This window comes from Phoenix dactylifera, unplaced genomic scaffold (assembly GCF_009389715.1).
Source record: "Phoenix dactylifera cultivar Barhee BC4 unplaced genomic scaffold, palm_55x_up_171113_PBpolish2nd_filt_p 000895F, whole genome shotgun sequence".
Taxonomy (NCBI): Eukaryota; Viridiplantae; Streptophyta; class Magnoliopsida; order Arecales; family Arecaceae; genus Phoenix; species Phoenix dactylifera.
In genome coordinates, this window is record NW_024068257.1 from 66,894 (window position 1) to 88,864 (window position 21,971).

General features: G+C 39.0%; 1 protein-coding gene across 1 annotated transcript; it reads right to left on the bottom strand.

The window, feature by feature from the left end:
• Window positions 1-3,385: 3,385 nt before the first annotated feature.
• LOC103697492 (protein MODIFYING WALL LIGNIN-1) lies at window positions 3,386-21,596 on the bottom strand. The gene is made up of 3 exons (XM_008779360.4): window positions 21,386-21,596; window positions 10,273-10,475; window positions 3,386-4,211 (listed from the first exon to the last, which is right to left on the bottom strand). Exons 1-3 carry the CDS (start codon window positions 21,479-21,481, stop codon window positions 3,893-3,895), a joined length of 618 nt encoding a protein of 205 aa, XP_008777582.1. The 5' UTR covers window positions 21,482-21,596; the 3' UTR covers window positions 3,386-3,892.
• Between the last annotated feature and the right edge of the window lie 375 nt (window positions 21,597-21,971).

The following is a 21,971-nucleotide window of genomic DNA, read 5'->3' on the forward strand; positions in this document are numbered from 1 at the left end:
ATCTCCTACCTTATAGTTGAAAACCACAATCCATCTCTTGCCAAGCCTTCCTTGACGCCTTCCATGGCCAGACGATGTAGTTCAGCTGCCAACAAGTGAGCTGAGGCTTGACTTGATGCCAAACCCTTCAGTCACCTATTTTGGATGGACTTCCTCTTTTTTTCTTCTTCTAGTCACCCATCACTACTTGTGGGTGTTTGCCACAGGTCCTCTAATTGCAACCCAATAACACCACCATCAAACTGCATCACCCTTGTTGTTCCTCTTTTCTAGGAAAATTGCAAGAAGAAGCCTTTCCTCTATTTTTATAAGAACACCTCTCTCTTCCCCCCATCTCTTGGTGGCCCACAAACCAAATCCGAGCCCCCTAGTTCTCTCTCTCCTCTCTTGGTCACCCACCGACTAGATCCAAGCCCCTTGTTCTCTATCTCTCCCGCTTCTCTTAATTTCCCACAAGCCAAAGTTGAACCTATAACACTCTCTTTCTTTTCCATGGTTGACCCCAAACCGAGTCTCTCTCTTCCCCCTATCGGCCAACCTTAAGTCAAGCCTGATCCCCTCTTTTACTTTTATCTCTCTCAAATTGTAAAAACGATCTAACACTCAATCTCCATAATTAGGTGGAAACTAGAACTCTTGATCTCTAAGGAACACAAACATTGGGGTCAAATTCCGTATGCAAGGTAATCGGGAAGAATCTTTGGAAAGTGCAGGAATACCAAAAGACAAATTTGTTTCAAATGCTTGAACATTGATATTAATTATAGTTGATGTGGTGTTCGAAACATCCCATCATCCTTCTGATTGATGGTTGATGGGACATGGTGGGTATCATTTGCACCATATTTTGACATCCAAGGATCATTGTACGTGTGGTGGCTTCGAGATATGATCAACAAGGGGTTCCAAATCTTGAGCTAAATAAGACAATTTTTCATATGGTCTCACCAAAAAGTATCACTTGATAGACAAAACCAGCAAATGCCATAAGAAGGAGTTGACCAAGCCAGCTTGAAGGTATCTTAACATGGGGCATCACTCTATAGGCTGAATAGATAGGGATGGCCAAAGTAAACTATTGTAAGCAGATCAAATGAAGACATTGCGACAGACATGAGGCTAATCAAATATGATAATCGGTCCAACAAATAGCATAGGATTTGGCCATTATGATAAACGTAAATAGTGGAGGGCAATTGGCATCAGTTGCCAGAACTGTCAAAGATGGAGGCTAGACTTGGGCTACTATTACTAGAGTGAGTGATTACCATATGGTTTGTCTTCTAGTATACATAATAGATTATAATCTAAATGAAAGATCCTTTCGCTAATCAATAAAACGAATTTATCTTCAAGTTACCCTTGATTTTATCTTTTAATTTCTTGCTTTTAGCTTCTCGATAGGATTCCAATTTACTAGTAGGAATAGCAATAGGGCATACTTTGATTGCAGCCCCAGCTATACTCTATCTTTTCTTTTTTTCAAACAGACGGTGTGATGATAGAAAAGTCCTTGAAGGTCAAGGTATTTGGACACATGCTACTTTTATCACTATCCTTTCATTATCCCCTTTCCAGTTAATCTGACACTGGTGTCACACTTGCGTATCTAACCTTATCTCCCAAATGAGTGAAAAAGGTGCTAACAAGCTTTCAAACATGCTTATCTCTCTCTCTCTCTCCATCTCTCTCTCTATCTCTCTCTCTCTCTCCACAGATGGAACGAGGAGGAAACAACTATATATTCTTTAAGTACTAAAATATACATGAATCTATTAAGAAATATCTAGTGAAGTGGCATGAAAGGGGAAAATGGTTCAATACATAGCTCAGTGTTTCACTTGTTAGGTAAAAGCTAACCACCAAATGCCGGCAAAGCCACTGCAACCCGTCTCTATTCCAGTCTGGATGTAGAAATATATAGAGATGGACTTTGCTTTTAGGGTACTAAAGACTTCTGGAGGAAATGCTTGTATACTGACTAATAAAGTTAGCACATTTCTCACCTATCAAAATCAATCTCTCTAGAAATGATAACTAAATTATATATTGATGAAATTGTAAAGCTCCAGGAGGCTTTGGTATCCATTGTATTTGATAGGGATACAAAATTTATATCTCAGTTTTAGAAGAGTTTTTATCAAGCCATGAAGACTAAATTAAAATTCAGCGGAGCCTTTCATCCTCAAACAAATGGATAGTTAAAGAGAATAATTCAAACCTTAGAAGATATGTTTAAGAGCATTTGTATTGAATTTGAAGGGATCCTACGATGAACACTTACTTTTAGTGGAGTTTTCTTATAATAAGAGCAGAGAATTAAAATTCCAAATAAGAGATCATGTATTTCTCAAGATATCCCTTACTAAGGATGTAATGAGATTTGGTGTCCAGGATAAACTGAGCCCCAGAGATGTGGATCCCTTCAGAATTTTGGAAAAGATAGGAGACGTAGCCTACCACGTTGCTCTACTCCTCTCTTTTGATAGGATTCACAACATTTTTCGTGTCTCCATGCTAATAAAATATGTACTTGACCCTAGCCACGTAGTGGAGTTTGACTAGACATGATTAAGCTGTATCAAATAGATTGTTGAGCATTTTTTTATCTAAATTTGTTATATGGCTAAGTAATTAATTTAGAGCTTATGTTATGTTGCTCTTTAGTCTTGCTCTGATTTGAGTCTAGCCAACAGAATGGATCGTTAGCACCACATATTCAAGAGCCACTTTTCTTAATTTCAGACCTAGCTGGTTGAGACTGATCGCTGGAATATTTTATATTCAGAAATTAGTCTCTTTCAAAACTTGTCACAAAATTAATCATGACTGTAGTCGCAATTTTTACAATCCATGAATTTATTTATTGACTATTAATCAATTTTTATGATGCACAAATACATAATTTCACAAGAAGATATAATTATATAAATACATAAGTAATTTATGGAAAGTATAAATATTTATTTGTGTACTATCAAATTATGTTGGGTTAAATCAAGCTAGGTCAAGTGGGTTCGGGCTGGATTAAAGTCAGATCTGGGTTGCGTTGAATGTCAATTGTAATCCTAATCCAATCGAACTATATAATACCTCACTCCAACCCTACCCAATGAATGGGTTGAGGGCATCAGGTGAGGTTGAGCCTAACCCAGGTTGCCCCCTAGACCATTTGATACACCAGCAGTGGGTCCACCATAACTTGCAATTCCAAATTTGTAGTGCAACCAAACACACCTTAAGTACTCTTATAAACGGAGAAACCGTTCAAGAGTTGCAAGTAGATTCACTGCAGTTAGAAATACAGGTATGCTGGGGAAGCAGGAAGCCGGTAGCTAACCCTGGAGACAACACAGCTGCCGCTACAAGACTACTACAACATCCATGAATATTAATCCTGGATACAGATATTTGATGAGAAAATACTAATCTCTCTACACAATCCAAAATTTCTTCTCCATGTCTTAATAAAATCAATTCATGGCCGTCAAAATGCTGTCCACCACTAACTAGCTTATAGTATTATCCATACATTACAATTGGAGTGCTGCTAATGCTAAAGCTGTATAGCAGTCCAACATTGGTACACTAGTTCAATCCCAACAAACAACAACAGCATCTTTTCTTCTCGCTTAGCTAAATATTTGCAACTAGGAAAAGCAGCACCTTCTTCCATGATGAACATGAGTACCTTATGGCATAGCAAAAATCCAACTCTGCAGACATATCCAGGCCTCATGCAACAAGAGAACAATACAGTGCCCGAAGAAGACAATTCGTGATCTAGAAGTCATGTGTTTCAGGTGTTTGTCTTTATACAATTCACATGGCAAACTGAAAGAGCAGAATGAACCAGGAAAGGATTGGCAAGATTTTCGGAAACAGCCCATATTCAGGGAAATTGCTGCCTGTTATATGTATCCTCATGCACAAAAACTGGTTGCGTGCTCTGCGGAGGGATCTGAGGTTGCCCCATTGCAATGCCCTGGTTTTGCTGGGGATCCCAAGACTGCACATTCTTTGATGATGATAAGGCAACATAGTAAACGATCCCCAGAGCAACACTTGCGAGGGACATTACAGCCCCTCCAGAGAAAACTCCAGGCTTGACAACATAGCAATAGTTACCAAAGTACATGCTTTCCTCACCATGCTGGTCATTGAGTGCAGCACCGGTTAATAACAGAAGGAATGCTATTATAAAGGTCACCCTGCATGATGACAAAATGCTCAGCTCAATCGATAAAGTGCATTAATAGGTTGCTTTTTAGGTGGTCGCATTACCAGGAACTTAAGATGTTCAGGCTGAACCAAGATTAAAGACAACTGTTATGACTAGTTATGACATTACCAGTTCTTTGAAGCCAACAAGCATCAAAACAAATTCCAGATCAAGAGACATGTAGTAACAGAAAATAGTCTAGAAGAAAAATCTAGAGACATCAATACCATATGTAATGAAAGACAACAGAAGGCCAGCATTCCCAGAGCTTTGAAAATTCTCTCTTCATTTTTCTGATGATAAGCAACAAATTGCTCTGGTGCATTATCAAAGTTCCAAGCTTATCAAGTCTACATGCACCACAGATAATAATCAAATTTCAAGTTAATGAAAACATGATAAGTTGGATCCATCAGACAATTGTAATGCTACTGAAACTAATCTATCAGCACCAGACAGAAACTACTGTTAGAGGATAGAGACAATCAAGCCTGTAAGTCTTTTACGCAATCACCTTTCTTTAATTATAATGAACTGGTATGGGAACTTTCGATGAAGTTTTTGCCATTTCTATGGCAGAGTAACTTAGCATTTTGTAATATGAAGAAAACTACAGATTTTCCTACTTCATCTTGGCTGTTATTCTGAGATTTCTCTTTGCTTAACCCATAATCAAGGTGCACACAATTATTTCATAATTATAGGAATGATTCACACCATTCTTTCCTTCTTAGACAGAGAAAACTCCTAAAAGATCTTAACCTATCTTTGCTTTGAGAAATCAGCAATTTCCCTCTAAAGATCAAATCAGTTCTTCATGCTTACCCCAATACCTTTCTCGCCATGCCCCTAATTGAGGTCTCCTAAATGAACCAGCCAGTCTTGAATTGGTTTGGATAAATGAACAGCTTGGTAGTTCTTAAACTGTCCAAACATACATTCTTTTGAATTATTTCACTGACCAGCATTTATATACATAAGGATGCTAGATTGGGCGGTCTGCTTAGCTAGTTGAAAACTCTGAGAAGATATTATGTTTAAAAAATTCCTTCTTTATATATCTAAAAAATTTCCATTGTGCTAGCCAACTAAAAATGCACCAAAGTGGCGGACATGGACCACTACCAATGGGGAGGGTGTGTGTACTTTCAACTTGTATGGCTACAAAGAATCTATTGTGTATAAGTTTATCTAATAATGAGCAGGAATTCAACAAATCAAGCGAGTCGATATGATGGAAAGAATGGATAGATATCAACATTGGGTACTTGTTAAACATTTTCTTTTTGTCATCTCACTTATCATGAAAGAGCAAGACAGTTACTTGCAGGACTTCTCTATTCCATGCTAGAGTTGCATTTAGAGGATGGATGTGTTAGAGCAATAAACTGATTTGGTTGAAGAATAAGATAACTGATAGCTTAAACCTGTTATACAAAGAAATAATAATCATACGCCATTGGCCAGGAGTATAGAGTCAGTGTAGTAAAATATAGTTCCAATAAAGAACATACATACCATGGGAGACCAGTCTTGTCATGGGAGAAGATCTATGATGCTATTGCTTGTGCTTTTCAAGAGTGGGTACAAAAGTAATTTTGAAGCGTATGAAGAATGTAATCCATTGAAACGTGAACCCACAACTATTCCCCAAGTTCTTAGTTTGAAACTAATTGCAAAAGAAAGTAACCAAACAACTTAAGCTATCTAGCAACGGAAATAATAACAATAAAGAACCCCATTTGAGGAAAAGTCACCAAGCTTTGGTCCTTACAAAATTCTAGCCCAAGTTGCTTTGGATAAATATAGAGGTCAGATATTGTCAGCCACGTAGAGCTATTTACAAAAACAAAAAGTAAAAAAAAAAAATCAAATGCACATAGTATTAACATAGAATCTCCATTTTTTATACTATTTTCAGGTTAGTTGCCTTCTTAAAAATTGAGGAGGTGGTATCACCAAACTAATGCAAGCCCTGACAATGAACGGGAAACAACTCTCAAATAAGGAGTGCTTGCATGGGTGGTTAGTTGTTTATTTTCAACCCACTATTAACCTTGAGCATTCATGAGAACGAAGACCTATGTTATCTGGACACTCGCGTCTGACTTAAAAAGCATGTAAGATACATATCCGAGTTGAATAAGTATCAGCCTATAAGATACTTAGATCCTTATGAATTTCTATAATTACCCCTTTTTGAAGGATTGGATGGGAGTTGAACTCTCACAACAATGAGTTTAACCTTCCATTTTCATGCTAGAAGTGCGTATTCTTTCTTTTTAGCGATTAGCCAAGGATGGAGGTATTGAAATTACATTGGAAAATGTTATTTTTCTTATATTCTTAAGTTAATTGAGAAGTTTGAATGAGAAATATGTATACTGAAAGACCTTAACTAACAATATCTTCTTAATGTTTATTTGTTAAGTTTAAACAAAGAATACTAAAGGTATAAATTATATAATTTAGTTAAAAATTATAATTTATCCTACATATCCCGGTATCTCCTTTTCTCCTTCTTGTGAAATCAAACACTTGGATATGCATCCAAATCTGATTCTCATGTCTATGTCCATGCAACACTGATGAAGACCAAAGAGATTGCATACTATATGCCTGTTGTACATGCCAACTGGGCTTGATCAATTGGTTGGCTCCCCTCTTCTACCAGGTAGAAGTCCCAAGTTGAACCCTGATGGTGGCATTTCCACCTTTCTCAATAAGCATTTTACATGGTAGTGCATATACACTATTTCATATATGAGATAAGTGATGCACAAATGTAAAGGTCCAAATTGGAGAGAATCTTCGACAATATTATATAAATTTCCCCTAAAGATGCCACTCTCACAGCGTTGGATACGATTGAGGGTGCATTTCTAGGATTATCCATTGTACAATTATGCAGATGGTTATGCCCCTCCCTACACTCTCACAACTTCTGACACAGCCCACTCAATGCGACAGCATGTATATTGGTTATATGCTGATAACACAACACGTCCACCCCCTTCCCCGGCCCCCAAAAAAGGACAACACATCCCAATTCCCAAAATTAAAGAAAACGTGTGCCCCTTCATCAATTCCGATCTCCCTACCGTTCATTTCTGATTCCTCTCTCTCCCTTATTGATTTCATGGAGCCACAACCGAATAGGCTGGCAGCAAAGACGTTGGCCCCAACAATGAAGCCAACAACGATGGGGGCCACCATCCCAAGCGAGCCCTTCATAGGGTCTCGCATCGTTGCATACATCGAAGGAGATCACCACTTCGAAGAGTTCAAAAAGGTTGGCATCAAACAAGAGCTCCTTCATCTGCGCCATCCGTAGGTGGCTGACCCACATGGTGGTGTACAAAAACTACACACTGTTGGATCCACGAGCTCCAGGTCCTATCCAGCTTGACGATGGAGAGTAGTGTGGGCTTCTTGAGGAGCACATGCTTCCTATGCTCGGCCACAACCACTAGCCAGTGCATGTTGAGGTTGGTGGGAATCAACACAGACCGTGTTGATGACTGGGTTGTTGAGGATGAGTCATAGGAGCCATGGGCATGAGAGGCCGTGTCGGTGATGAAGAGGTAGGCCTTCTCAAGGGAGTGATGACTGATGGCGACGATGTTGCTATTGCGGCGAGATGACTTGGGAGACCTTGTGGGTAATAGTGGTGCAACCAAGATCCGCCGTACCGATTGTACCCGCTACGGTACCGGTACAGAACTGAATCGGTACTGTACCAGTGAAGACAAAAAAAAAAATACCGCGCGGACGTGCGCGCATCCGCGTTAAATGCCACAAAGTGGCATTAGCACTGCCCCACGCAGGTGAGCTATCCTGTGCGGGCGCGGGGAACCGTGCGCAGGTACGGTTCCTAGCTCGCAGGCGCGGTTTTCTGTGCAGGGAACCGCGCCTACGCGCGGTTCCCAGCGTGGGAAACCGCTCGCGCGCTCTTCCCCGCACGAGGGGTGCGCGGGGAGCCCACGCTTGGGCCAGTGCGAACCGGGACCCCACGCTTGGGCCAGTGCGAACCGGGATGGTTCGCACCGGTACACAGCGGAAATTGGTCTGTTCCCGCCCCTATAGGGCCGGAACTGTTTTCAATAGCCGAGCCATACCGGTGGGCATTGGTACCGGTACGGTATGCGTTGAACCAGCCGGTTCGGGCCGGTTCAGCAAACCTTGGTGCAACCCATGATGCCAAATCGCATTGAGTCCTCAACCATTGCTTTTGTTGCTCCTCTACTTCACCTAGTTTTGTTTTGAGCGAGAGAGAGAGAGAGAGAGAGAGAGGGAGGATGGGATGATATGTGGGGAACATAGGATGAGTTGGAAGATAGACTTTTCACATATGGAGGATGGGGGAATCGGGACAGGATTTGTTATAATTTTTTTTTCGCACGGCAAGCGGGGGCACATGTTTTCACTATTATGTTATTCATATGTAAGCATACATGCGAATGCATCGAAGAATGTGTGATATCACTCGTTGCGAGAGCATTGTAAAATGGCACAAGCATCCACAAAACTATACGGTGGACGATCCTAAAAATACAGCCACAAAAGTGCCTAATCCCATGAGACTAGCAACTTTAGGGATTTTTTACATAATATTCCCAAAATCTTATATGTTAATGTTTTGTAAGGTTGTCGAGCACAAAGGGAGCTGGAAATCTACATCTGTTATTTGATGAAAGCTAGAAAACTTGGATATATTGACTCATAGATAGATGAAAAAAGTATTGTATATACTAAGAAAGGGTGAGAATATTGTTATGGTTTTGCGCACATAACACCTGGTGTCATCCATGCCCACTCACTCACATGTGATCAAAATACCCACTGAACTAGCACTTCCATGCTTAGGTGCTAGAGGCAGGAGCAGATTTGGGTGCAAATACAAGAAAGTGTGTCTCTCTCTCTCTAAAAGAAAAGGGGAATAAGGAAATGCTTTAGAAAGCCCATGCATGGACAAATTTCTGAAGCAAGTATCCACCCTAAGTAGACTTTTTTGCTCATATCCATCTATATTTGACATGGAGATCTGATTTAAACATGTCATACACAGGCATACCTACGTACAGCACTCGTTGACAACTAAACCTTCATAAATCAAAAAGGCAAAGGAGGGAACAGAATGGACGTCCAGATGCTTGCTTCCACCCTCCATGAGAATATATGCATTTCTAAATTAAGTTATCCAAATTTTTGAGATTCTGTTCCCTTTCTAAATCTCACAGAATTAGCCTGTTCCATTATGAAGAATCCAATAACACCCACACTCCTGCTATGCATGTGTATGTAAAACAAAAGGCTACTCATGCATCACCAAACCCACACTCCAACTCATTGTTGTATTATCTAACTTCCTACTAACAGCGAAGAATTGCATGTGTATTTAAGAGCCATATTAATAGCTTGATTATTTTAACAAGACCTTCTAGAAGAGTTTTCATAAGCATGATCCAAAACATCACTAGTCAGAATTACATTAAGTCATTTTTCATGTAGATCTCCCAGTTGAATTTCTTAAAAACAAACTGTAGTGCAAGAGCACAAAGAGAAGCTAGTAGGAGACATTTAATTGAAAACACTTTCAGGGCATTTAAATCACAGATGTAAAAGTGTCAAAGAAAATTCAAAAGTGCTAATGAACAATGTTAGCAAAAAGTTGTTTAGGAGATGAAAATTTTAACCCATCAAACTCCAGAATGTGGTCTGACAGCATACAAATATTGACTGATTCTAATATGAAGCCAATCAAGCCTCACAAATGAATACCATACTGAAGGAGAAATGCAGGTAAAGTATGAAATAAATATCCGAGAAGTTTGTATTTAATAAAAAGAAATGTGCAGTCATGCAATATCTTTTGAGAGAACCATCTTATAGCATCACAGGTCATAATGTCCCACCAACAAGGTTCAAACCATGGACCACCCGCAAGGGAAAGCCCTTAGGTGGGGGGTAACCAACCAGCTGAGCTAACAGCTGTTAGCAAGAGTCATGCAATATCAAAGTCAATATAAACTTCTTGTTCAGAAGATTACCAAGAAATAATGAAGGATATCAATGCTACAGTCCAGTTGGTGTCCGATGGATTTAGATGCTTCTTGCAACATATGCACCCAGTTACAGTGTTGATGATTGCCTGAGCCATCATAAGTGCTACTGCTGCTGTTAGGCCTAGAGCTAATGCTGGACTCCTTGGATATACACAATCCCCTGGCATTGTTGTTTGAACATCTGAGATCTGCAAGTTAAGGATCAATTAAACAAAAAATACCCAAACTTGACAAAAAGATACCAATTTTATGACAACCAATTTAGCAGGGCCTTCCGATAACAACTTTTATATACAAGTAGGATACACCATCATTTAAGTCAATCAATAAGTAGAACAAGAAAAGTTTCTGCAAGAATCTATTTACTCAAGAAAAAATTTACATATCAAATGAATAGAAGACAATAAACACTCCAAGATAGTGATACTTTCTCTAGTCCCTTTGGCTCCAGAACTTGAGACATCTCACCTTAGCCTTGACCTTAACCAACAAGCCTCCTCCATCTACTTAGGGTAGGCTTTGTGAATCACGGTATTACTCTTCAAGGTCTAAGATGATCTGCCACCAGCTCTCAGCTTGATACAAGCACTCTAAATTAGTGCTGAACTCCTTGTCAAGGAAACTTTTGGGAAGAAGGGGGCCTACCATGAAAGCTAGAAGGCCAATTGGCAAGCAAAGAAACCTACCTTATTGGTTACACATTGTGGACTCATGCAACTAGGAACTAACCCTCCTTGTTTCTAGACTTGAAAAGACTATACATAGAGGACTGAGGAGACAGTTTGAGATAGGGAATTGCCTTATGCCTTTATCTCTAATCATAAATCATGACCTAAAATGAACAGTTAGAACACAAAAATACATAGCATCTGCAATCGGCAAATCAAAGTTCGGCTTTTATAACAGTAACATATTTGTTGTGCTTTTATATGGTTATGTACGAATACATTATTTAACCAGAAACTCCAAGAACAGAAAAAAAAAATGCAGAAGACATCCAGTGAACTGTCTTTGGTTTTGATACACATTATTCTCAAGCTCATCAACATGCTGCAGAATCCAACAAAAAAAAAACACTAGAAATTGGAAAACATAGCATGAAGGTCTAGAAATTATCCAGAACAACAGTCAGACAGTGGACTTGTGTGCTGCTCCAACAATTGATACTAAAACCTAGACTACAATTCTATTCAATTTTTGATGGTAAATGATTATGTTCAATGCTAGATCACTTTTCTCGAAAAGTAAAAATAGATATAGTAATAAATTCTTTAACCTAGCAGGAAAAACGAAAGCATTGAGGTTACTAAATCTATAGCTTGCAACTAGGAATTTAAAGCTTTTGTAGTACATGACAAAAGTAAGATAAATTCTTTTACTATATGCATCCCAAAACTGAAGAGAGATTCTTTCCTCTTGATCACGCATCCATCATACTGTCTCACTATTGGCCCATTTCAAATCAAGTCAGGATGTAGACAATACCACTATCACATGTACACCTTTCTAACTAGCAAACAAAGAGATGCACTGAAATATCCATGCCTTCATCAAGGCGGGACACCTTCGATCCCTGGGGTGACTTCCTTGGCTGCTTTGATACTCAGACTACCACCACCCATCACCCCTTGGTCAATCATTCTTTAGTCTATGGCATCAAGCACTTGGGGTCTTCTATTTGTTAGCTTGGTTGGACTCAAAAGCCAATGCGATGTGGCTTTGCTACTCACAACCCTCATTTAATGGCCATGTCTCCTCATGCCAGGATTACATGCTTCATCATTTCATGCAATCGCATTGATAAGATATTCAAATCCTGTTGCTTATAACTCCCTTAAGCACATTTATTACCATCATGCAAGGCCCTTGTTCCTTGTCGTCTTTTGGCTAGTACTTTGATTATTTTTTAGGGCAAACACAACTTTATTATTTACTTGAGCTCACAATACCTTCTCCATGATGAGAATTTTGATTTGCAAAATGGCCCAAACTTATTACAAAAAATTCCTCTGCCCTATTGGCATATCATATGGTAGAAGAGAATTGGTGCTTCATACCACACAAACCTGCCATGAATTACAAAATCCCATGGATTCCACCAATCCCCTCCTACTATGGGGCATGCCAACAATTAACAACTCCTCGGCAAAGTGTAAGGCCTTGTATTCATTTGATATTTGTGCTATTTCAAAATGCTTCCGTCTTTGTTTTGTTGAAACACCATAGGTACTTCTAATGCCCACCCTAGTGCGAGCTAATTTGCACCCCATTTGTATATTTTTTTCATCAACCAGCAATAGGCACTTCTTTAGCCCAACATTAACCTTTGCTTGCTCTAAACATCCATTTTCATGCCATACACCTTAATATTCAGCAAAGAAGTTTCTTTTTTGTTTTTGGTAGAACTGGATTTATTATATCAATCTAGTGAATATACATCCATATTGTTGACCTGAAAGGATTGATTTTAATGATACAAAACATTTGAGTAAAAAAGTTTACTAATCACTTGCTTGGAGTTCACAAAAATGCTCACAAGAAGCCAAAAAGATATTAGTCCAAAACTCTTAATGCGGAAGAATAAAACTCAAGTTTATAAAGTTTTGTACTAGAGAAGTTGACACCAAAACACTACCAGCCGATCCTTGAATGTCCATAAGCTAAACAGAAGAGTTCACTTTTGGACAGTTTCAGGAATCAACCTTAAGAGCCGATTCCTATTGAACAAGAGTCGACCCCAAAACTTGATTAGTCAACCCCAGCATAGACACAAACAGAAGGCAGAAAGCAACCAAAATCAGCTTGTTAGCGAGTCGACCCTGAAGGACAATAAGTCGACCCCAATCATGGATGGGTTGATCCCAAAGTAAAGAAGAGTTGACCCCTACAATGGCCACAGGCGAAAGATAGAGCGTAGCGAAAACAAAAGCTTTCTCAAGTCGACCTCCGGAGAAGAGGAGTCGACCCCTGAAGTAGTCGAGTCGACCCATCTACGCTTGGCAATAGTAACGGCTAGTTTTTTTGCGAGATCAGAATGGTCGTTTCGCCTCACGACGACTCGTTTAGCCTGTTTAACAGCTAGAAACTCATCCAATTACTTTTTGAAGCCATAAATGCAAGGGGACACCTAAGGAAGACAAGAGAGAAGACAACAACAAGAAGAACAAGAGAGAGAATTAAAAGAGCATTCATTGAGTGAGAAGCATTGAATCTAACTTCACCAACCACTTCGAAAGCATTCATTGAACACTCCCAATTGAAGTGGACATCAAGAAGCTTCTCCAATCATTTCAATGAGCTTTTAATTGATTTATTTCTACTCAATAAGGAGCTTAGATTATATTTATTGATTATTATTGTTATATTATCTTCATTGTATTTGTTGGACAAGTTTCAGTTGAGTTATAATTTGGAAAGGTTGATCCACACCTAGAAACGAAGTGCAAGGCTTGCTCATGTCGGAAATAAGTGACTAGCTTGGAGAGCTAGGGTTGATTGGTCGGTGGTATCCGACATTGTAATTGTTATTGAACGATTAATGGATTCAAATTCTCAAATAGGAAGCTTGGAGAGTGGACGTAGGTGCTAGGGTTGGCACTGAACCACTATAAATCTTTCGTGCTTGCAGTGCGTGGATTTTGTGCCTTGTTCTTTTTTATTTATTGGCTTACTTATTGTTCATATCACTCATTGCACATCACTTACACATTAATAAGATATCATTCCGTTGCACCTGTAGTTTAGAATTTTGAAAAGCCTAATTTACCCCCCTCTTGGGCTGTATAGCTGGGCAACACATATGAATCAAAAAATAAAATATGCAAAAAATCTAAAGAAATATCCGATGCTACAACCCAGAGATTGGTTCCCATATGATTAGCTACTTATGTTGCTACCAAATGAGTCACACTATTAGACTCTCTACAAACATGGGTCACCTCATAAGATTGGAGAGAAGCAGCCATTCTTCAGCAATCCTGTAGCAATGGATGGGAACTAGTCTTAGTAGTTGATTGATTTGAAATCCACCTAACTATCGTCAATGAGTCACCTTCAAATATAATGTGGGTCGCCTTCAAATGCATCACCACAAATTTCAATCCTTCCCAAACAGCATGCGACTGAGCTATTAGAGCTATCATCTCAAAAAGTCGGACTCCCTCTACAGGCACTAGCGCATCGCTAGTGTTTCTAACAACAAAACTAACCCCACCATAATCACCTTTACTCAGAACACTGCCATCAAAATTAACTTTGAGGTTCAAGATCTTATAACCATATCTAGCATAGTTTCCTATCTTGGCAAGATGACTAAGTCCCTTAATCAGATATTGAGAAAGATATTTTAATACACCTCCTGTAAAGATGTCCAAAAATGTTCAAAAAAATCTTCAGGATGAGGCAAACAGCATAATCATTACAGAAATAAAGCCAAATCCCTGGCAAATGAATTACATATAAAAGAAAAAAACTGTTGAATTAAATCAAATATTTTAAAAAATTTGAAAACCAAATTGGTCAACGGCCAAGTGGCAAGCATCCCGCACAAGCAAGGAAGCAAACATGGAAAAATTTTCAAAGGAAGTAGGACATGACAAGTGTCATGAGCGCAAGAACAAGCATGGAAAGGCCCCTCAAAGAAGGAAGGAAACATGGACGGCCAATATGCAATAAGCCGAAGAATCAAAGGAGCACAAGAAGACACGTCATCAATCCGCGGGAGGGGAATCTTCTTCTTTTGACGTGCCTGAGCCTATATAAAGGGCTCTAGGGATCATTTCAAACCACAATCAAAATTTTCTCTTCTCCCTATTCCAAGAGTCTAGATAAAAAAAGGCTTCAGGGATCATTGGGGAGGAAAGAAATAAAGAAAATTTTTGTTCTCCTCATAATTTTTTTTAAGTTTCTTTTGAGGTATCTGCAAGCATGAACGTGCTCTTCTTTCTTCCCTAGAGGCGTACTGACGGGAAAGACGTGGCTCTGTATTGGGTCGTCGTATCTCTAGAAGATCTATGCCAGCAGACCCGTGCATGGGGAGCATAAACTTTTCTGGGACAACGCATCTGCATGCTTCGATCCACAGGCCATCTTCTCTCTCTTTCTTCATTTTATTATTATATTGTCAAGTTAATTATTTGCTAATTTATTCTTCTTATTTACTGTTTTTGAATATTAGAAATATTTAATTTATCAATTATATTTGTGCATCTAGGCTAACAATCCAGAAAAGTTTATGTACTATTAGCACTAGATTTTAAATTGCTACATTTATTATATATTTTGCTACACAATTGTAAATTGTTATATTTTAGCTGCTACACATTCATGCTAGCTTTACTTTAGTACTTAATTTTTCAAGCAAAATATTAGATTGCTTAACCTGCAAAAGGTTTATTAATACCTCCATTTGAACTCCTCACGGAGTAATTTCCATATTCCATTCAAACGGAAATTCGAAAATTGGTTAATTCATAGGAGCTAGCTTAATATTGCACTTAGAATAAAATTGAACGATATCTAGTAAAATTATCTATTGAATAACGGTGTCTAAGAAAAGCTTGTCAAAAAGGCATACGTGCTTAAGAAAGGCTGGTACTTAAGTGAGCCAAATGCTCCACTACCGATTTGGAGCTGATCTGGCTGTTATTCTTTGAATTTTTCAACTAGACATCTAAAGTTCAAATTAGATATCAGTGCAATAATTTGCCATAAATCTTCTCCTTTCCACAGGTGTCAAAACTGTGTTAAGCTACAAATTAATGGCTTCCCACACATATGAAAATCTTAATGCTAAACCTGAAAAGTTTGATGGTCAAAACTTTAGAAAGTGGCAGAATCAAATGCGGTTCTGGCTCACCACCCTAGGCTTGATCTCCGCCATTGGTGGGTCTAACCCATCTGCTTCACGACCTCCTACTCGCAACAACTAGAGCTGATCAAAATCCGGGTCGGGCCGGGCTCGGGCCGGGCTCTACAGCAGAAATTAGGCCCGATAGCTATGCCCAGGCCCGACCCGGCCCGACTGTCGGGCTTAAATTTTTATCCAGGCCCGACCCGATTTTATAAATCTGGTTCTAGGCCTGTCTAGCCCGGCCCGACCCGATAGGCCCGACCCGACAGGCCCGATTTTTTCTTTGTTTGAAATCTGGAAATGGGCCAGAATGGCCCGACCAGGCCCGGCCCGATTTTTTTGATCGAGCCGCTTTTCTTGCCCAGACCCGACCCATGGACCTTTTTTTAATGCCCAAGCCCGAAAAATTTCGAGCCGGGCTGAGCGGGCCAGAAGGCCCGTGATCAGCTCTAGCAACAACCCAAACCCTGCTCCTTCCTCTTCTCAAACTGATGCTGCCTCCTCCACTAGGACTCCAGAAGAAACCAACTACCACTGTCTTCATAGAATCCAAGGAGCCCTTTCTGATAGGCTTTATGATATTTATTATATAGCTAAAAGTGCCAAGGATCTCTGGGATATCCTAGAAAATAAATATGGACTTGATGATGCCGGGGTAAAGAGATTTAAAGCTTCTGACTTTAGCAAGTTTAAATTTGTTGATTCCAAACCTATGAATGATCAAATCTATGAATATGAAACCTTGATTCTTCAGCTCCAGGCAAATGGAACCCACTTAGATGAGTCTTTCCAAGTTGCCTGTATTATAGACAAATTTTCCTCTACCTAGTCAGACTTTGAGCCACACCCAAGATGATCTTACTTAAGAAAGATGGCGCCTTTGCAAGGATGTCTTTAATCAGCCAATGCCAAGGCAACAAAGCTAGCATCAAACCTACCCGCCCAGTGTCTCTAACGCAAGTCCTAAATTCTATTAGGATTGAAGAACAGCATCGCCTTAGAGAAAGATCCCACTCCTCCAATCCTTTGCCCAAAGTCAACAATGTTGAATCCAAGCCCAAATCCAAAAATCAGAATTGTTCTTTCCGTCCCAACCACAACAAGTCCTTCAAGAAGAAATCATTCAACCATAGGAACTCCTTTCAGCCCAACAACAGAAGACCCAACTTCTCTCAGAACTAGAAGAAAAAGAAAGAAGGAAAATCTGTTCGTTGCTGTTCTGTCTGTGGTCGGACCAACCATATGACCAACCAATGCTTCTACAAGATCACTACTCGTCAACCTAGAAGTAAGGGTCCTGCTACTTCTGGTGCCCAGGCCAACATGGTGACCTGTGGGGCTGACTCCTCTGAGACAGCTATCAGGTTTGTTTCCTTCATACCTGAAGTTAACATGACACAATTAGCACTTGACTGGTGGAATGATACTAAAGCTAGTATACATGTTTGTTCTGATCGCTCCTGGTTTTCATCTTATCAGATCTCATGTAGAGGAACTGTGATCATGGGTAATAATGCTGTGGCGTGCGTGCTTGGAGTGAGACGAGTGGATCTGACACTTACCTCTAGAAAGATCCTCACTCTGCAAGGCGTGCACCACGTTCCAGACATCCGTAGAAATCTAGTTAGTGGATCCTTGCTTATCCAGCAAGGATACCGAATTGTTTTTGAATCAAATAAAGTTATAGTAACCCATGGTGTCTCTTTCATCAAAAAAGATTTTCTTTGTGATGGGTTGTTTAAGCTCAATGTAATTATTCCATCTATGAATGAAAATTCTATTGTTCTTCATATTGACTCTCCTGTTGTCTGGCATGATAGGCTGGGACATGTAAACTATAGTTCAATTAAAAGATTAATACACTTGAATTTAATCCCAAAATCAGAACTTAAGAATAATGACAAATGTGAGATATGTGTATAGGCCAAATTACCTAAAAGACCTTTTCACTCTGTAAGTAGAGATTCTGATCTCCTTGAACTCATACATAGTGATGTATGTAACTCAGGAAGAACCTCACGGGGTGGAAACAAATATTTTGTAACTTTCATAGATGACCTTTCTAGATACTGTCACCTCTATCTTATCAAAGCTAAAAATGAGGTCTTAAATAAATTCAAACTCTATAAACCAGAGGCTGAAAACCAACTAGATAAAAAGATTAAAATCTTAAGGTCTGATAGAGGAGGTGAATATACCTCATTTGAGTTGACCCAGTTCTGTGAAGAACATGGGATAATTCATGAAGTGACAGCTCCTTATTCACCCCAATCTAATGGAGTAGCTGAGAGAAAGAATAGAACCTTAATGGATATGGTTAACTCTATGTTAATTAGTTCAGGTGCACCAGAAAATCTTTGGGGGGAAGCACTAGTAATTGCATCTTATATCTTGAATAGAATTCCATTCAAATATAATGATAAAACTCCATATGAAATCTGAAAACATAGAAAATCTAACTTAAAAAGTTTCACTACTCTGATTGTCATCCTGTATCTACTCCCTATAATCCATCTCTTCATCTAAAGAAGAACTTAGGTGATCCAGTCAATCAAAGCTTGTATGCCCAGATCATTGGTTCTTTAGGATTTTTTGCAAATTATACCAGACCTGATATTGCATACTCTGTGAACCGACTGAGTAGATATATTCACAATCCTAATAATGATCATTGGACTACTTTAGAAAGAATTCTCAGGTACCTTAAGGGTTCCATATCTCTGGAATTACACTATTGTGGTTATCATGCTGTTCTGGAAGGCTATAATAATGTCAACTGGATCAGTGATACAGTTGACACTAAATCCACCACTGGTTTTGTCTATCTTTTAGGAGGTGCAGCTGTATCATGCAAGTCTACCAAACAAACTGTAGTGGCTAGGAGCACCATGGAATCTGAAATGATTGCCCTAGATACCACTAGCATTGAGGCCGAGTGGCTTAGAGATCTACTGATAGATTTACCTCTTATGACTTCACCATTGTCTTCTATATCTATTCATTGTGACTGTAGATCTACTATAGATAAATGCAATCAAGAAAATGCAAATGTGAAAATGAATAGGCACTTGAAAGTGCGCCATAAATCATTGAGATACAAATTAAAGAATAACTTGATTGCACTAAATTTTGTAAGATCCAAAAGAAATCTAGCTGATCAGCTTACCAAAGGATTGTCTAGAACAGTGGTTTTAGAGTTGTCGAGGGGGATGGGGCTAAGCCCATAAGTAAAGTCACCATGGTGGTAACCCAACTTGAAAAGGTTTAATAGGTAGAAACAAGCTAAATAGGTGACTAATGAGGAGCACTATTTGTTTTTCCCATCCCTTGGGCAACAGTGCTCATAAAAAGTAAGGGTTAGGTTGAGTTTTTACTCTTAATGTTTCCGAGACCCACGAGGCAGGGTACCTACTTGCTCGTACCCTTTTTAGGATTCACCTATATGCGTGTAGTCATGAGGCCGCGACTATGGAAAGTGGGTTGTTCCCTAATAACACACATGAAGAGATACCTGCGCATGGCCGTAAAGCGCAAACCCGCTTCAAGCATGTTCACGCTATATTATGTGTGCTGTTGATGAAATATGAGCCATGGACCAAGGTTCAAGGTATAGTCCACCTTAGCTCCACAAAGATAATCAATTGTCACTAAGTGAAGGTTCAAACCGAAAGGTATCTACACCTATTACATAATATAAGATACTCAGCATTTTATTTTAATTTTTTTAATTTTATTTTGATTTTAATTTTTTTAAATATTTAATTTATGTGGGGGATTGTTGAATTAAATCAAATATTTTAAAAATTTGAAAACCAAATTGGTTAACGGCCAAGTGGCAAGCATCCGCGCACAAGCAAGGGAGCAAACATGAAAAAATTTCCAAAGAAAGTAGGCCATGATAAGTGTCATGTATCCAGCGCAAGAGCAAGCATGGAAAGGCCCCTCGAAAAAGGAAGGAAACATGGATGGCCAAGATGCAATAAGCCGAAGAATCAAAGGAGCACAAGAAGACACATCATCAATCCGCGGAAGGGGAATCTTCTTCTTTTGACGTGCCTGAGCCTATATAAAGAGCTCTAGGGATCATTTCAAACCACAATCAAAATTTTCTGTTCTTCCTATTCCAAGAGTCTAGATAAAAAGAGCTCCAAGGATCATTGGGGAAGAAAGAAATAAAAAAAAAAATTTATTCTCCTCATAATTTTTCTAAGTTTCTTTTGAGGTATCTGCAAACATGAACATGCTCTTCTTTCTTTCCTGGAGGCGCACTGACGGGAAAGATGTGGTTCTGTATTGGATCGTCGTATCTCTAGGAGATCTGTGCCAGCAGACCCGTGCGTGGGGGGTATAAATTTTTCTAGGACAACGCATCTACATGCTTCGATCTACAGACCATCTTCTCTCTCTTCTTCATTTTATTATTATATTGTCAAGTCAATTATTTGCTAATTTATTCTTCTTATTTACTGTTTTTGAATATTACAAATATTTAATTTATCAATTATATTTGTGCATCTAGGCTAACAAAAACTGGACCTTTAACATAGAAAGTACCAGCAAGACAAAAAAAAAAAAGACTTTGATATGGCAAAAGAAGCACTTCAGAATCAAGTCTAATGACATAAGCTTTAGAAACCCTTTATTGAAGACTAAATCCAGCAAAACCGAATTAATGCTCTCAACAGAGTACTTAGTTTGTCAAAAATCTAACAAAACTGAGCTTATTGAATGACCCAAATAACATGACCATCGAAGATTTTTTTATGGCGACTAGAGCCCATGTCCAGAGCCAAATTTTTTTACCAAACTTCCAATGGAAAAACTTGACCTCTAACATGAAACTAGTAATCAAACACAAGCGGAAGAACTTGATAGAGCAAAAGTAGCAAAGAACAACTGCAACAGGTGTCCGTGACCATCAAAATCCCCATGTCGAAGACTGGACCCCAACCGGAAAAAATCGATGCTTAAAAAATAAAAAACAGATTCCTCTGAAAAATTAACAATCTAAACTTGATCAACAACTCAAACAACATCCCAATCAGCGATATCCCATCATAGATCCAAATCAATATCCAAAAAAAAATTAACAACTTCCCAAGGAGTTTAGGAACAAAACCACCTTCCAAGAAAGACCCGTGTAGAAGTTCGAGTCCAACAAACCATTCAAGGAGGAAACTCATTATTACTGGAGAAACATCAAACACCGCACTCTTTTTTGTCGAAAAAGTAAGAGCTTTGGCTCACCTTGACCCTTGTCGCCTCCGCGGCGAAGCCCAGCGCGGCGGAGAGAAGCCCCAGAAAGCCCGCCGCCACGCAAACCACCACCGCTTTCCTCTCCATCGCCCTTTCCCTCTCTCCTTTAGCACCAGCCAACACTAGCTTTGCGGTGGTGGGAGAACTACTTGGGGAATGACTCGGAGGTTGAAAAATAGAGCCTTTCCTGGTTTTTATCTCACTACTCTGTATTTTAAATTTATGAAAAACAACTCTCTGAAAAAAAGTTGATCAACAATTAATTATCTTATGGAGTATAAAAAGTTTGCATATAACCTTTTATAATATTATATTAAAAAATTTAGTCTTAATAATTATGTATTTGACTTAGCAAAGATAAAAAATAATTTTAGTTCACACACATCTGCTGTTTTTTTTGACATGTTGAAAACCACAATATCTTATAAAATATAAATAGTTTGCGTATGACTTCTTTCAACATCTTTTTTTTAAAAAAAAAAAAAAATCTTAATGATTACGTGCATATGTCCATGAGAAAATTGATCTTCTGAGTAGGAAATATAAAAATAATTTTGATTCCTAAACATCTGCCTTC

Excerpts from the sequence above, each read along its gene's own strand:
- LOC103697492 (XM_008779360.4), bottom strand. The coding sequence starts at position 21,481 with ATGGAGAGGAAAGCGGTGGTGGTTTGCGTGGCGGCGGGCTTTCTGGGG. Across the intron at positions 10,476-21,385 it reads CGGAGGCGACAAGGGTCAAG|ATCTCAGATGTTCAAACAAC; the intron begins GTGAGCCAAAGC and ends CTTAACTTGCAG. Across the intron at positions 4,212-10,272 it reads ATATCCTTCATTATTTCTTG|GGTGACCTTTATAATAGCAT; the intron begins GTAATCTTCTGA and ends GTCATCATGCAG.